The sequence below is a fragment of the Nelumbo lutea genome, chromosome 3 (assembly GCF_056320005.1).
Source record: "Nelumbo lutea isolate HS-2025 chromosome 3, American lotus-T2T, whole genome shotgun sequence".
NCBI classification, from domain to species: Eukaryota; Viridiplantae; Streptophyta; class Magnoliopsida; order Proteales; family Nelumbonaceae; genus Nelumbo; species Nelumbo lutea.
In genome coordinates this window covers 64,699,591-64,713,904 of record NC_142686.1, presented here as the reverse complement: position 1 = coordinate 64,713,904, position 14,314 = coordinate 64,699,591, and the positions used below count along the sequence as shown (strand labels likewise).

The following is a 14,314-nucleotide window of genomic DNA, read 5'->3' as shown; positions in this document are numbered from 1 at the left end:
ATCTTGGAGGTGGCTAGAAGCATTATGTTTACCTCCAATGTCCCTATTCGCTTCTGGGGTGATGCTATCCTCACGGCGGTATATCTTATTAATCGGGTTCCTTCCCGGGTTCTTGATATGTCATCTCCTTTTTCCCTTCTATACCCAGATGAGGAGTTGTTCACTGTTCCCCTCAAAACATTCGATTGTACCTGTTCTGTTCAGCTACTCGGTCCCCATCACTCCAAGTTCGAACCCAAGGCCTCCAAATGCATCTTTCTTGGTTATGCACAAACTCAAAAGGGTTATTGCTGCTATGATCCTATCTCAATGAAGAAGTTTGTATCCATGGATGTCACTTTCTTTGAGGAGATACCCTACTATTCCTGGGTCTCTCCTCAGGGGGAGAGTAGTGAGCATGGAGATTTGGGTCTTTTTCTTTAGGGGGAGTGCAATGAGGGCAGGGTAATACTTTTGGGGTTGTTCCCTTACCTAATCCAGTGGGTGATGAAGGTTGCAGTAGCGAGGGTGGTCAGGGAGATCGGAAGTTGAGAGTCTATCACAGGCGATGCAGGCAGGTTGATCCCAATCATCAACAGTCCCGGCCAGCTCCAACCTCTTCTACGGCTCCAAGTTCAAATATTACAGTCCCAGGGCCCACAGAGACTCCTTCCATTGTTGATACATCACCCCCTGCAGATGACCCTGACCTTCCCATTGCCATCCGTAAAGGAAAACGGCATTGCACCACATCTACAGCCCACTGCATCTCCTAGTTTTTGTCCTATGATCGCCTATCTCCCTCTTACAGGTCCTATCTCACTTCCGTTGCTAATGTCCCTATTCCAAGAACAATGCAAGAAGCCCTATCAGTCCCAGAGTGGAGAGGTGCAATGCAAGTTGAAATGAATGCCCTGTTGAAAAATAATACCTGGGAGCTAGTTGACTTGCCCAAAGGGTATTTACTGTGAAGCACAATGCGAATGGTTCCATTGAGAGGTACAAAGCTCGGCTAGTTGCAAAAAGGGTTCACTCAGACGTATGGTATAGATTACTTGGAGACATTTGCCCCAGTAGCCAAGATGACCACCATTCGGGTTCTATTATCTCTTGCAGCAAGCTACACTTGGCCTTTGTACCAAATGGATGTTAAAAATGCCTTCCTGAATGGGGACTTGCAGGAAGAGGTTTACATGCAGTTGCCTCCTGGATACTATGATACAGAGACAGATAAGAAGGTATGCCGGCTCAATAAGGCATTGTATGGTTTGAAGCAGTCACCTAGAGCTTGGTTCGACAGATTCTAAACTAACATGAGTCTCAATAGTGTCCAATTTAAGGGTATTACACAGAAACACACCACAATGACATGAATCAATTATGTAATTTATTCACTTACAATAAATGTCAAAAGATACACCAATCTGATTGGAGCTAAGGGCAAAATGTCTAACACTTCAACTGGGTGGAGTCAAGCAATGGAGGAGGAACTCTCGGCTCTTCAACACAATTACATGTGGGCATTCACCACTCTCCCTCCATGTAAGCATGTTCTTGGTTGTAAATGGATGTATACTATTAAATATTTACCAGATGGTAGTGTGGAATGGTTGAAAGCCCAATAGGTTGCTAAGGGTTACTCTCAATTATATGGTAAGGTGTGTAAACTCAAGAAGGCAATTAATGGGCTGAAATAGTCTCCTCGTGCTTGGTTTGGGAAGTTCAGTAAAATGGTGAAAGATTTTGGAATGAAACAATGTCAGGTCGACCACTCAGTGTCCAGCTATTAGTGGTTTGTATGGACGATATAGTCATAATTGGTAGTGACAGACAAGGGATTCACAAGCTAAAAGTGTTTATGCAAGACCATTTCCAAACAAAAGATCTTGGTAAGTTGAGGTATCTCTTGGGTATGGAACTTGCTAGGTCGAAACAAGGTATAAATTTGTGCCAAAGAAAATATGTTCTTGATTTATTGGAAGAAACAAGACTGTTAAGTGCTAAACCAACTGAAACACCCATGGAACCAAATGCTAAGTTGAATGGTGATACAGGTCAAATGTTTGATAATCCTGGAAGATATAGGTGGTTAATGGGGAATCTAAACTACCTAACCATTACTAGACCAGATATCTCCTTTGTCATCAGTGTAGTGAGCCAATTTATGCAAAATCCCCAAGTACCTCATTGGGATGCAGTTCTTAGAATTGTGAGGTACTTGAAAGGAGCTCCAAGTCATGGGTTGTTGTACAAGCCAAGAGGAAGTCTTGAGATAGTTGGGTATACATATGTAGATTGGGCAAGCTCGGCGTCTAACAAGATATCCACTACAGGTTATTGCACGTTTTTTGGAGGAAATTTGGTGACATGGAAGAGTAAGAAGCAAACTGTTATCGCAAGTAGTAGTGTTGAAGCTAAATGCAGGGTCATGGCACACACCACATGTGAATTAGTATGGTTAAAAAATCTTCTTCAGGAAGTTGGATTCTCAATGAGCAAAACTATGAGATTGTACTATGACAACCAAGCCGCAATCCACATCTCATCAAATCCAATTTTTCAAGAGAAGACAAAACACATAGAGGTTGATTGCCATTTTGTAAGGGAGAAAGTCCTTACTAGAGAAATAAGCACAGAGCATGTGAGTTAGGGTGATCAATGGGCAAACTTGTTCACAAAAGGTTTGAGTTCAGGGAGAGTGAACTATATATGTAACAAGTTGGGATTATATGACATATATTCTCCAACTTGAAGGAGAGTGTTAGAGTCGGTTGAGTAGGGATAACTTAGACTTTTCATTATACTTTAAGTAGTGACTTGTCAATTCTGTTTTGTTTTAAATTACTTGTCCCATACTTAAATAGGGATATAAATGACTTTGTATCCTTAATTGATACAATAAATTGTTATGGTCGACTGGGAGAGGTTGAGACTCTCTAGTTCGACAGATTTCTCCTCTCTCTCTCTCTCTCTCTCTCTCTGAACAGACTTTATCTGAACCATCAAAACATGATGCCATAAGAAAGTACTAAACCAATTACCTTGTATGCATCATCTTTCAAGGATTGAAGATTTTCCAACTTCAGCTTATATGTCTTTATCTCCTGAGCCTGATCCTTGTGAAGCTTTTTTATGACCTCCAAAGCTTTTGTATACCTGATAAATGGAAAGTATGAACAAAATTTTAAACCAAGCAATAGAAACTAAAGTTATGCAGTAAATATGCTTATATAACTTATGGACATGGAGTTTTTTTCAATCAGAAACATCAGCCAGAATTCCTTAATGAAATGAGAAGATACCGCAACATAAATACAGAATTCGCTTCAAAGTAGAGGAATCAGTCTGGCTAACTATTGCTATATGTGCAAGTCAGATGAGGAAACTATTTTCCATCTGTTCTCCCGCCAGTTAATGAATTTCATCTGGAGATTCTACTCCTTCCTCTTTGGGACCCCCATCTTCCAGCCATCAACATCAGCAGAGATTATCTCTACCTGGCCAAAGTTCAGAGGAAGTATGAAAGCTAAAGTTGTCTGGAGCTGCATTCCCTTTTGCAGTTTGCTGGTCTCTGTGGTGGGAAAGGAATAGGAAGCTCTTCGAGGGAAAGGAAAGAAGTATTTAAGTGATTGTAGCTTTGGTAGGCAAACTCATCACAAGTTGGGTCATCTCCTTTGAAGAATTTGAGCAAATCAGCCCTTCAGACTTTGCTGAGATTTTTTGAGACATTCTTGAGATCCAAACTTGTAATGTGAATCACTTGAGTCTGGACTGAAGTTTTTGATGTATGTTTTCTCTTTGTTGTGGGGTGTCATCTTGACCCCTGATCAGAACGTACCTGTTTTTTCCTTTTAATAATTTTTTTCTTCTTTACTCTTTAAAAAAAAAAGGTTATGGAGCTGGTGGTAAGGGAGCTGAAAAGGAGAACTGGGGGGAAGTTGATATTGATGATACAATTTATGGTTCAGATATTAGGGTAGAAGCTGGAAATGGTAAGAACTATTCAGAGGATGCAGAGGTTAAGAAAGAAAATTATCAAAGTGGGAAAGGAGAAAGAGAAAAGGAAGGATGTGAGATTTCTTGTTCCAAGATGTAGTGGAGAAAAGGAAGTTGCAGAACCAAACCTTTGCATGAAGACAAGGTGTCTGAATCTGAATCAGAAAAAGGACTTGGAATCAAACGAGGAGTCATAATTGATGAAGTCCCTGAATTAGGAAGGTCAAACAATTTGGAGATGGTGGTGAATAAAGAGGTGGAGGTGAGTAAAACCCTGGGATAATTTTTTCTCAAGAGGGAGAAACAGGGAAGACTTTTATGCTGTGTTTGGTTTGAAGGAAAAAGTAGGGAAAGGAAGGCTACCTTTTCCTTCAAACCAAACATAGCCTTAAGGAATTGGAGGAGAAATATTGTATACCTTCAATATACAAGGACAAAAAAGTTATCTGGGAGATTGGCAATAACATCAAAGATCTTGACATAAAAAATGATTCAAGGTCTGTTGAAAAAGTTGGGGATGGTCCGAAAGAGAATTGTGAGTTGGTGGTAGACCAATTCTTTGAGAAGAATGTGGTCTTAGAGTTAGAAATAATCAATGACAGATTCAAGGATTTGAAGACCCCCATGAATATCTCTAATGCAATTAGAAGGTTCAGGAGTAAGAAAAATGTTTGAACTGTTCATGCATCAAAAATCTTCACTAGATTGAGGGGGGGGGGGGGGGGGGGGGGGTTATTTGGGGTTGGACCTAATAAGAAAGAGGTTTGTGATGCAGCCACTGAAGCTGCTGAGTAATGGGGCAAGTGTTGGGCAATACTACAGTTTTGTGTTTGTAGGGTGTAGGACCATTTCATTAGATGTAGGGTTGATTATTGAGGGTAAGCTGGTCAGCGATTGTTCAGGGATGAGTGTTCCTTCATCTTATCTTGGGGTTGGAGGGTTATTATTTCGAAGCCTACAGGGGTTGGTTTCTTGGGATTGCTCTTTTTTTTGTTCTGGAGGTGTTTTTTTTTTAGTAAGATGAATTAATTTCATTAGAATATGGATAAAATCAGGTACAAGTGTCTTATGGAGAGGCACGAACTGTGACCTCTCCACACAATCAAAACCAAAAACAGATTACAACTGTTTACTCCAACACTTTGTGCTTTAGTGAATAAGCTGAGGATAAATTAATATACCGTAAATATTTTATTATTTAATTATTTTATCAATTAAAATACAAAGTAATGTCGTTCAATTCGACAACTTCATCCATTATCAAATTGCCCCCAAGAAACATGCAAAGTTAACTTGGTAAGCATATCAAAAATTTTTATGCCTTAATGCAATTCCACTTCCTGTTACACTTAATCTTCCAAGTAATCAAGTTAACATTCCACATTTTCCATCTAAACACATATCAATATAATACATATAATCAAGTCAGATTTGGATTGCATCCATCTACATGAATCCAATCGGATCCAGGGGTCTCAGATTAGATTTGGATACTACTGGACTCAGATTGGATTTGGATCTAATCCAAATCTCCTTTGTTGTCTTTAAAATAAAGAAAATTTTATTAAAAAAAAGTTAAAGACAAATTACTTTTGAACTTATATAATAAATTTATGTAAAAATGAATTATCAAATTTATTAGTTATAAATTGTATATAATTACAAATATATATCATTTATGCATACTTAACTATATAATACCATATAATAATTGGATCAGATAGAGTTGAATCTACATCCAATCCAATTATTAAATGGAAGCAGGTTCTAAAATACAAATCCAATCCAATTATGTAAATAGATTATCTGAATACGAAATAATTTGCATTTCGAACTTTCAAAGTCCATTTACAGCCCTAATAGCCTCCCATTCATAAAAAGGAGTAAATAAATTTCAATTCAAAATATATGCAAAGGGTGGGTCCCACTCTAGCTCTCAAATCATGTTGCTTCCTAATTTGAGTTGGAAAGTTAGCTCATATCCTTTAATAACAAATCAAATCTAATTTTAGTTTGCTAAAAAAACCCAGCATTAATGCTTTCAAGACATTAAATTGATGTGGGTTCCATTCTTAAAGATCAAGCGGGCTATCCAATTACAAATTAAACATAATTCAGTGTCCTAAATCAAATAAAAAACTCAGACTAAATGCTTCAAGACATGCCACTTGAATAGTAGGTCTCAGGTCTCAAACAAAAAACTATATACAAGCTTTCCTGTACTGAGTACTGGGTCATTAACTAGTAGGTATCCAATTGTAAAATGAATTCCAACTAATGTGACAATGCTCTTTCAACTCAAAGGTATGCATGCACTTTATAGAACCTTCACAATGAGATGAGTTACACCAACTAGTTCTTTCCCAGGGTCACATCTATAGAAAAATATTTCCTTTTTTCTTGTGCTAGGCCTTTTTTTATTGGAAATGGTCTTGTGTTAGGCAAGGTTCAAATTTTTTATATGATACGCCCCATATCAGACATATCATATTGTATCTTTGGGGTTCCGATACACCTTCGGGATCCCTCTCTTTTTTAATAAAAAAGATATGCATAAATAATTCCCCAAAAACCATATTTTGAAAAAAAAAACTAAAAAAAATATAAAAGCATGTGTTTCTAAGTATCGTGACACCTCTGCCGATACACAAGGGTGTATCTATACTTTGAACCTTGGTGCTAGGCCATTTGCACGACCAATTTTCAAGAGTTTCTCTTATAATCAAGGGGTGGAGTGAGTAAAGATTACTTTGTGGACCTCACTATTCTCCTTTCACGATTGTTGGGGACAATAGCATGTTTCTTCTTTATATGTACAGTTTCTTGTAGAACTGATAATTATATAAATCAGCTCCAATACCTTCATTACAATAGCACGTTTTTTGTAATGAAGGTATCATTACAAAAAAAAAAAAAAAAACTTTAATTTCACCTGGACCATTAAAAATATGCACAATGGCAATAAACTTTATCTCAATTCAAAGTGCAACAAAAGATACTTATGAGTGAAGATAATATAGGGGATTACCGAGTAGCAGAGAAGATGTCATCAAACTTCTTTTTTAATGTCGAAGGATCTTGCAATGGCCAGTTGGCCTCATCTTGGTGTACAAATATAACATTTTCTAATATAGCCTTTGAGACACCCATAAGAGCAGGAATTTCCCTATCCATATCAGCACATCTATAACTGAGGCAAACTTTCTGCACTTCAGCCATAAACAAGGAGAAATAAAACTTAAGTAAATGCTAATATATAGATGAGACAATTTACACATAGCAGATCAATAAACCCACACTCTAAATGCCCAAACAAATTTCAACAAGAACTCATAAGCTCTGGACAACCCTCATAAATTCCATGTATTCATCAGCACAGTAGGTGCCTAAGGCTAACCACAATCACTTAATAAGGCATAAGTATTCACCAGGGATGAGCATTGTTCAGTTAAAACCAAACCAAAATTTTTTATTCCGGTTTTTTTGGTTTGGTTTTTGGTTACTTCAGTTTGGTTAATTCAGTTTTACAAAACTTCAATTTCGGTTTCTATTTTCAGGTTTGGGAATTCGGTTAACGGAAAAATCTGAATTAACCAAATTTTGTCATTAATATATAATATTTCTTATAGGAGAGGATAACTTCATTGATGATTTTAAAAGATTACAGATTTACCACCCACAAAATGGATGGAGTATCAAAACAAAATCTTACAAACAAGACCAAAACAAAGTCTCCCTAGTAGCTCCTTGCTTAGCTAAAGTGACAGCCATTCCATTTGATGACCTTCTTACCCATTTAAAACGCACCCCAATCTCCCTTGCTTAGCTAATAATCTCTCTTAGAGTCTGTCTAAGAGACCAAACTCCCAAGTTTCCAAATTGCATCCACCCTATTACCAGCTTGGAGTCTCCTTCTTCCTCATTTATGAACACACCCCCAGCTCCCAACTGACTTGGATTACCCAAGGAGCTTCCATCAAAGTTTAACTTCACCCTGAACTAAGGCGGTGGTACCCAACTTTCTTGTACCACAGGGAAGGTGGGAGAGGATACAGCTATAACACTCCAATTTCTAATTAAATCAGCTGAGAAGTCCTTGAAGAGATGATGTACTTCTATCCTATTGTTTCTCTCCTCCCAAATTGACCAAAGGATGGATGTTCTTGTTATTCTCCACATTACCCTGCCTCTTTTCCTTGGTTGTCGGAAGAAGCTAGAGTCAAAAAGGTTCAACACACCCGGGGAGTGGGGATTCCATCTGCAACCAAACAAAGAAGAAAACCAATCCCACAAATAAGAAGCAAAATGACAATAAATCAAAAGATGAATCGTCGTCTCACCATTTCTTAAACCAAGGCAACAGACATGTGGGGAAGGGCACCAAATGATTGATGGCACCATTTGGTGCCATTTCTTAACTCACTCGAGTACAAATTAGGACTAACAAAAACCATATGCAGCCCTCAAAAGGTCTTATTGCATTAAACTTTTCTCCTTAATCTTTTGACAAAGGGAAGTAGAGGGGAGATGTTTATCTTATGGATGATTGATGGCACCATTGCCTTTGGTCAGTATGTCTTAATATAGGAGATGCCAGAGCCTTTATCCATAGTGGGCAGACCATTCAGATGACTGCCAGTGCCCACTAATTCTTTGGCAGATAACTTGGCTACATACTAGATAGTAGTGCAATTGCTGAATCAGACAGTTCGTTGTGCGGAACTTTATCTCTGGGGTGCACCCCTTTTACCTTTATCATTTCTTCATTAAGAAATTGGTTTCATTATTGATTAAAAAGGGGGCAAAATAATAACAGGAAAGATAGTATGGAGGATAAGATATGGATATAGAATCAAACTCAAGGGTTGAAGATACCAAACGAATTCAGGTAGATGGCATATAGGTTTCGAAGAGGTGCACAATTTTCTGTTTTAAACTATCATCCTCGTTGTCTAAGCCTTGTCCCAAGTCCCAACTATATGGAATCAGTTACATGAATTGTTTCCCCATTCCATTCTGTTCAGTGTCATATCCATCATCAAATTATATGTGGTTCTAGCCCCTTCAACTAGTGGGATCACCCAAGTCCTTTTCAGTCTGCCCCTAGCAGTTCTAGTCCCTTCAACTAAGTAACAAAATAGATGGTCTTCTATGCACGTGATCAAACCACTTCAATCTACTTTCTCTCATTAGGAGTTGCTCCTACGTTCCTTCCTAGTACTTTCTCTCATTTTATCACCTATTGAAGTTGCTACATGTTACTTTCCTTCCTAGTACTTAATTTCCGAACCTATTATTTCTAGTTTTACCACTCATTCATCTAGCATATGCACTTCTGCCACTATTCTAACAGCATAACTCTACAAATGTTCAAATAAAACTGCAGTGACCTCTCCAGTGTGAGGATTAATTGTTTGCAAGACACTTTCAATCGCCTTGTACTCCATCTTCGAAGCCTTCTGCGTCAATTGGAACGACCTTATACAGACAACATCTTTTCCAGCTGCCGTCTTGAACCGAAGCTTTATCTGTGCCTTCGTTTCTGTTTCCCCCTCAACCTACAACCACGACCCAAATTGGAAAAAAAAAAAAAAGAAAAATGTAAATAACCAAATACACCGTTCTAAGACACGAAATTGGAAGAAAATGAAGAGAACACAAGCACACCACACCTTAGGGTCATGAATGAAACTCTGACCAGACCTTGCATTTGGAGGTAACTCGCCAGTGCATGATAGTTTCAAGCATTCAATAATGGTCTGTGAACCAAACGAGACAACGCGAATATCAGAATGGGGAATATAACACCAGTACAATGGCCAAGGAATGAATTTATGAGGTTATTACAGTTTTTCCGGCCCCGTTGGGACCGACGATTAGGGTTAGAGGTTTGAAGAAGGTGATGACATGCTTGTTCTCCGGGTCGAAACTCCGGATGCCTTTGATTAACATCTTATCTATGGTGCTCATCTTTGCAGCTTTGGGAGCAGATTGTTTCAGTTCAGAGGGGGCGGATGAACATAACCGGAGGGTAACGCCGGCGAAGGATTTGGGAAGCCGGTGTCAGTGCCACTGTTCAAGAGTGTACAGTGCCATGAGAAGGTAGAAATGGCGGGTTGGAGGTTGGAGCTTTATATTCTCTATGATACTCTGCTGCGCGGGAGCATCATCAATTGTCCGGAGTCCGGCTCAGGATTAATTTTTGTTCCCGAGGGGACAGGCCCACCCCCACAATCGATCCCATTGTGCATCGATATTCGAAAATCCAATTTAGAATTCGAGATTTCACATAATCGAATCCAATTTCATTAATTGGAATATTTAACCTGAATATTTTATTCGTAGTTAATCAAATTTGAATATGACCTTATTAGATTTTGATAAATATCCGAATTTGATTAATTATTTAATTCTTATATATAATATATAAAATATTTAAATGTCTTGTATAATTTATATATATAATAATTAAATTATATAAATAAAATATTTATTTTATATATTTATTGATTACCTAAAATAATTAATTAGTTGAAGTCGAATCAAATCGAATATTTGAATAATTAATCGGATTTGAATTTAAATATTAATTTTTAATATCCGTCGATTCGATACACGTTCCTGAGTCCCACGTAAAGGATGTCATTTTCGCATGATAGGATTTTGAATACCTAATCGGTAATGGTTTAGGGTGCTCATGGTTTGACTAATCGAATTCGGGCTTTTCTAAGCCAAATTCATTTTTTATTTTTGGAAAACCATAAAACCAAGCCGATATCAATCAGTTAATCGGTTGATTGGTTCATTTTTTTACCGTTCCTTTATTTGGTTCTTTTTTATGTTTATAGCAATAATTAAGCACGTGCTGTAGATGATAATCTTTTCTTTATATTAATTACTTTAATTGAGTTTTAGATATAACATTGAATTTGGACATTAGCAAAAATAACAATATTATTAAAAATAAACTTAAATATTCATAATAAATATGCTCTTGCATTGCACATGGAAATTTTAAATTACAGTTGTATTGTTGTTGTTATTAGGGTTGTTTCTAAGTGAGTAGGTTGGGCTTCGTTCAAGTGGATTGAATATTACCAATTTGGGTTGGTCTGGTTTATTCTAAAGGTTCAAGTAGATTGGATGGACTTGATTTTTTGCTTCTAATTGATTTGGGCTCCAAGGTGTGGGAAGGTAGGCTGAATCTATGCAGAGTGAGAGCTAATTGGTTTTGTAAAGTTGGGTTTAGTTTAAAACGATAGGCCTACATGGGTTGTTGCTTAGTGGATAAGTTGGGCTTGGCTCAAGTGGGTTGAATAGGCCCAATTCGAATGACAATATATATCGTTCTAACAAGAATCTAATACGCAGAACGTGTATAAATTAGGTCATGCTCTTGGATTTGGGATATGGGTCACGCATCTAGGATTTGTGTATATATTAGGATTTAGGTTTGGGTTTATGATTTGATTTGGATCTAGGTTTGGATCTAGATTTGACTTTGGGTTTGGATATAAGATATAGGTTTGGGTAACAAGGCATGGGTCACAAATCATAGGTTGGGTTTAGGTCATGGATCAAGGATTTAAGGCATGATTTGGATCTAGGTCTAGATCTAGATATGACTAAAGGATATAAGATCTAGGTGTTTAGTTGGATTTAAGCTTGTATATGGGTCACAAATATGGGCCTTAGATTTCAGGATCTTGGCCAAGGATATGGGTCATGGATTTGGATCTAAAAATTGCATTTGGGGCATGAATATGGGCTGAAACTAGGATATAAGATCTGGTTTTATTTCATGGATATGGGATTAGGACGTGTTTGGATCTAGGATTTGAATCTAGGTTTGGGTTTAGTACTATATTTATATTTAAATCATGGATCAGGGATATGGGTGGTGGATTCTAAGATCTTGGTCAGGGATCTGGATCTAAAATACACATTCGAGTCATGGATCTAATACAGGACTGAGGTCTATGTGATGAATTTAGCAATGCTTTTTTTTTATGTGGCTAAAAGTTATAGCAATGGATATAGTGGTTTTATTATGTAACATTGCTACAAATTGATATAACAACGGGTTGGTTCGTGGTTATTTATATAATCTATTACAACGGTTTATATTGAACCGTTGCCATAGGTTGATAATACCATAATCAAAATCCTAACTATAGAATACGTGTAATACATGAGTAATTAGCAATAGCGAAAGTTTTAGATAAAACAATTGCAAAAAATATTTATATTGTCATGTTGTTTTGTATCAACAGTTGCACAAAGTATTGCTGAATGACATGTTTTGCAATGGTTTAAAAAACCGTTGCTAAAATTTTATTATTTCCATTTAAAAATTAGATGCAAGCCATTGTAAATTTGGAAAAAAAAAAGTTTAATTCCACAAATAAAACCTTTACACATTTAATTAAATCAGTTTGCTACATACAAGCGTCACATTGAAGTCCTTCCTTCGCCCATTCATAACCAAGTATTTCATTATCTATCACCTTTTTTTGGATCTTCACTAACAAATATACCTCTTGCCACTTCTTTTTTATCATGTTCTCAATAAAGTAGTTTCACATGTTTTAATGCTTGTACTTTAGGATTATAATCATATTTTCGAAGAAAAAACAACATTTATTATATCCATATCCATGTAATTAATTCTACATTAGTTTAGGAGTGACATTCCATATAATACATTAGGAACAAAAAGAGTTAGGGTTTGTAAACAATGGTCTCTTTTGTTACAAATCTACTAAGGAAAATAGACAAGAAAGAAAAAGAAGTATGAGAAACCTAAGGATTTGTAAGCAGTAATCACTTCATTTTCTATCAAAGAGTCATCAACTCATAGAACATATATACTTGAGCAGGTCCTCCATGAGTTCTTCAAAATCAAGAAAAGACTAAACAACTTTACAATGACAATAATAAATAAGGGGCATGAAAAAATATGGATGCCTCTCCTAGGAAACGATTACAAAATCATAAATTGCATATGTACTCATATATAATTGATACCAAAGACAATGCAAATTTTTCTTATTTTAAGAAATGGAGAAAAAAGAAACTTCTATAGCTCCAACTACGAAAAAAAGAAAAATAAAAAGGAAAAAAATGAAGAAAAAAAAAGAAAATGGCCTTAATTTACAGCATATAACTCACATTATATAGTCGGGTTATGGGAACTGAACTTCACATTCATGTTCCAGAAGAGGGAAATTGATGTGCTTATTTTGGGAATTTTGCTCATGCTTATGGAACAGAAAGTCATTACTAGGTAGCACAAGGACTAACATGATTTGTGGAGAAAGGTTCAAAACCCTTTGCATGGCACTTCGTCATATGAAACATCAAATTTACTACTTCAAGTTAATGATACAGTTAATTTGGGGTTCTTTAAGAGCCCAAAAAGTAAATGGATCAATTATGACTTTCAACTTTAAAAAAACCAATGCTCTTTACTTCTGAGTCATGGTTAAAAAAAATATAATTTCTTGGCAGGATTATTCTTCAACGTGCACACATTATAAGGTGTTTTACTTACTACATAGTCTAAACTTTAATATAACATTTAACTAAAATTAACTAGGGGGTAACATATTTTCTTGGGGGGACTATAATGTGTGGATGATGCAACCTTTCTCTACCACCCATGTTGGGTTATTCAACCATTACATCATATGTCCCTTTAGTATATAATATAAAATTAGATGATTAAGGAAACCTATCTACTAGGTAAAGGCTTTTGGATGTTTATGTCAAACAAACTCCTTTTGCCACCCCTCATACAATTTCCAACATTTCCTCTACTTGCACTGTTAGACCTAATATGATGACATGAGCTGCACTGAAGGAAAAACCCACTTCATATGTTGATGGGTTAGGAGATGTCATGAAGGATGAAGCCACTTCATACGTTAATGGGTTAGGAGCTGCCATGGAGGAAGAAGCCATTTCGTGAATGCTCTGGATGATGGTGAGAATCGCACCCCTTTCTTACAATAAATTTTTCTCATTGTAGTGTGGTCTGATTTCAACTAGTCAAGACTAGGCCTATGCATATGTAATATCTCAACGATATTACTTACTACTATGTCCTAACCCATTAATGGCTGAAAAAGGTTGGTGGGGTTACTGATGATAGAAGCCTACCTATGCACTTGTATTGTTGGTATTGGGGAAGGAGCACGGCATTGCCTTATGTTATGACGATACCCAATACAAATAGAGCATCTAACTATCTTGCTCTATAGTGGGGAATAATAGGATGGTCCTGCTTCATCTTATTATCTCCTTCTACTGACTAGTAATCGACAAGGTCTTCTTTTCA

At 36.8% G+C, this 14,314-nt stretch overlaps 1 protein-coding gene across 2 annotated transcripts in view; it reads right to left on the bottom strand.

The window, feature by feature from the left end:
• Window positions 1-10,088, bottom strand: part of RAD50 (DNA repair-recombination protein (RAD50)) — a 133,896-nt gene extending 123,808 nt beyond the window's left edge. For both annotated transcript variants that reach the window (XR_016110919.1, XM_088981614.1), the window contains exons 1-5: window positions 9,823-10,088; window positions 9,648-9,734; window positions 9,366-9,533; window positions 7,004-7,179; window positions 3,021-3,135 (exon numbers count right to left, since the gene is read on the bottom strand). Coding sequence is in view for 1 of the 2 variants with exons in the window: in XM_088981614.1 (XP_088837740.1) it covers window positions 3,021-3,135; window positions 7,004-7,179; window positions 9,366-9,533; window positions 9,648-9,734; window positions 9,823-9,945 (669 nt within the window). In the remaining variant the exon portion in view is untranslated. The remainder of the gene's footprint in view (window positions 1-3,020; window positions 3,136-7,003; window positions 7,180-9,365; window positions 9,534-9,647; window positions 9,735-9,822) is intronic.
• Window positions 10,089-14,314: the final 4,226 nt, after the last annotated feature.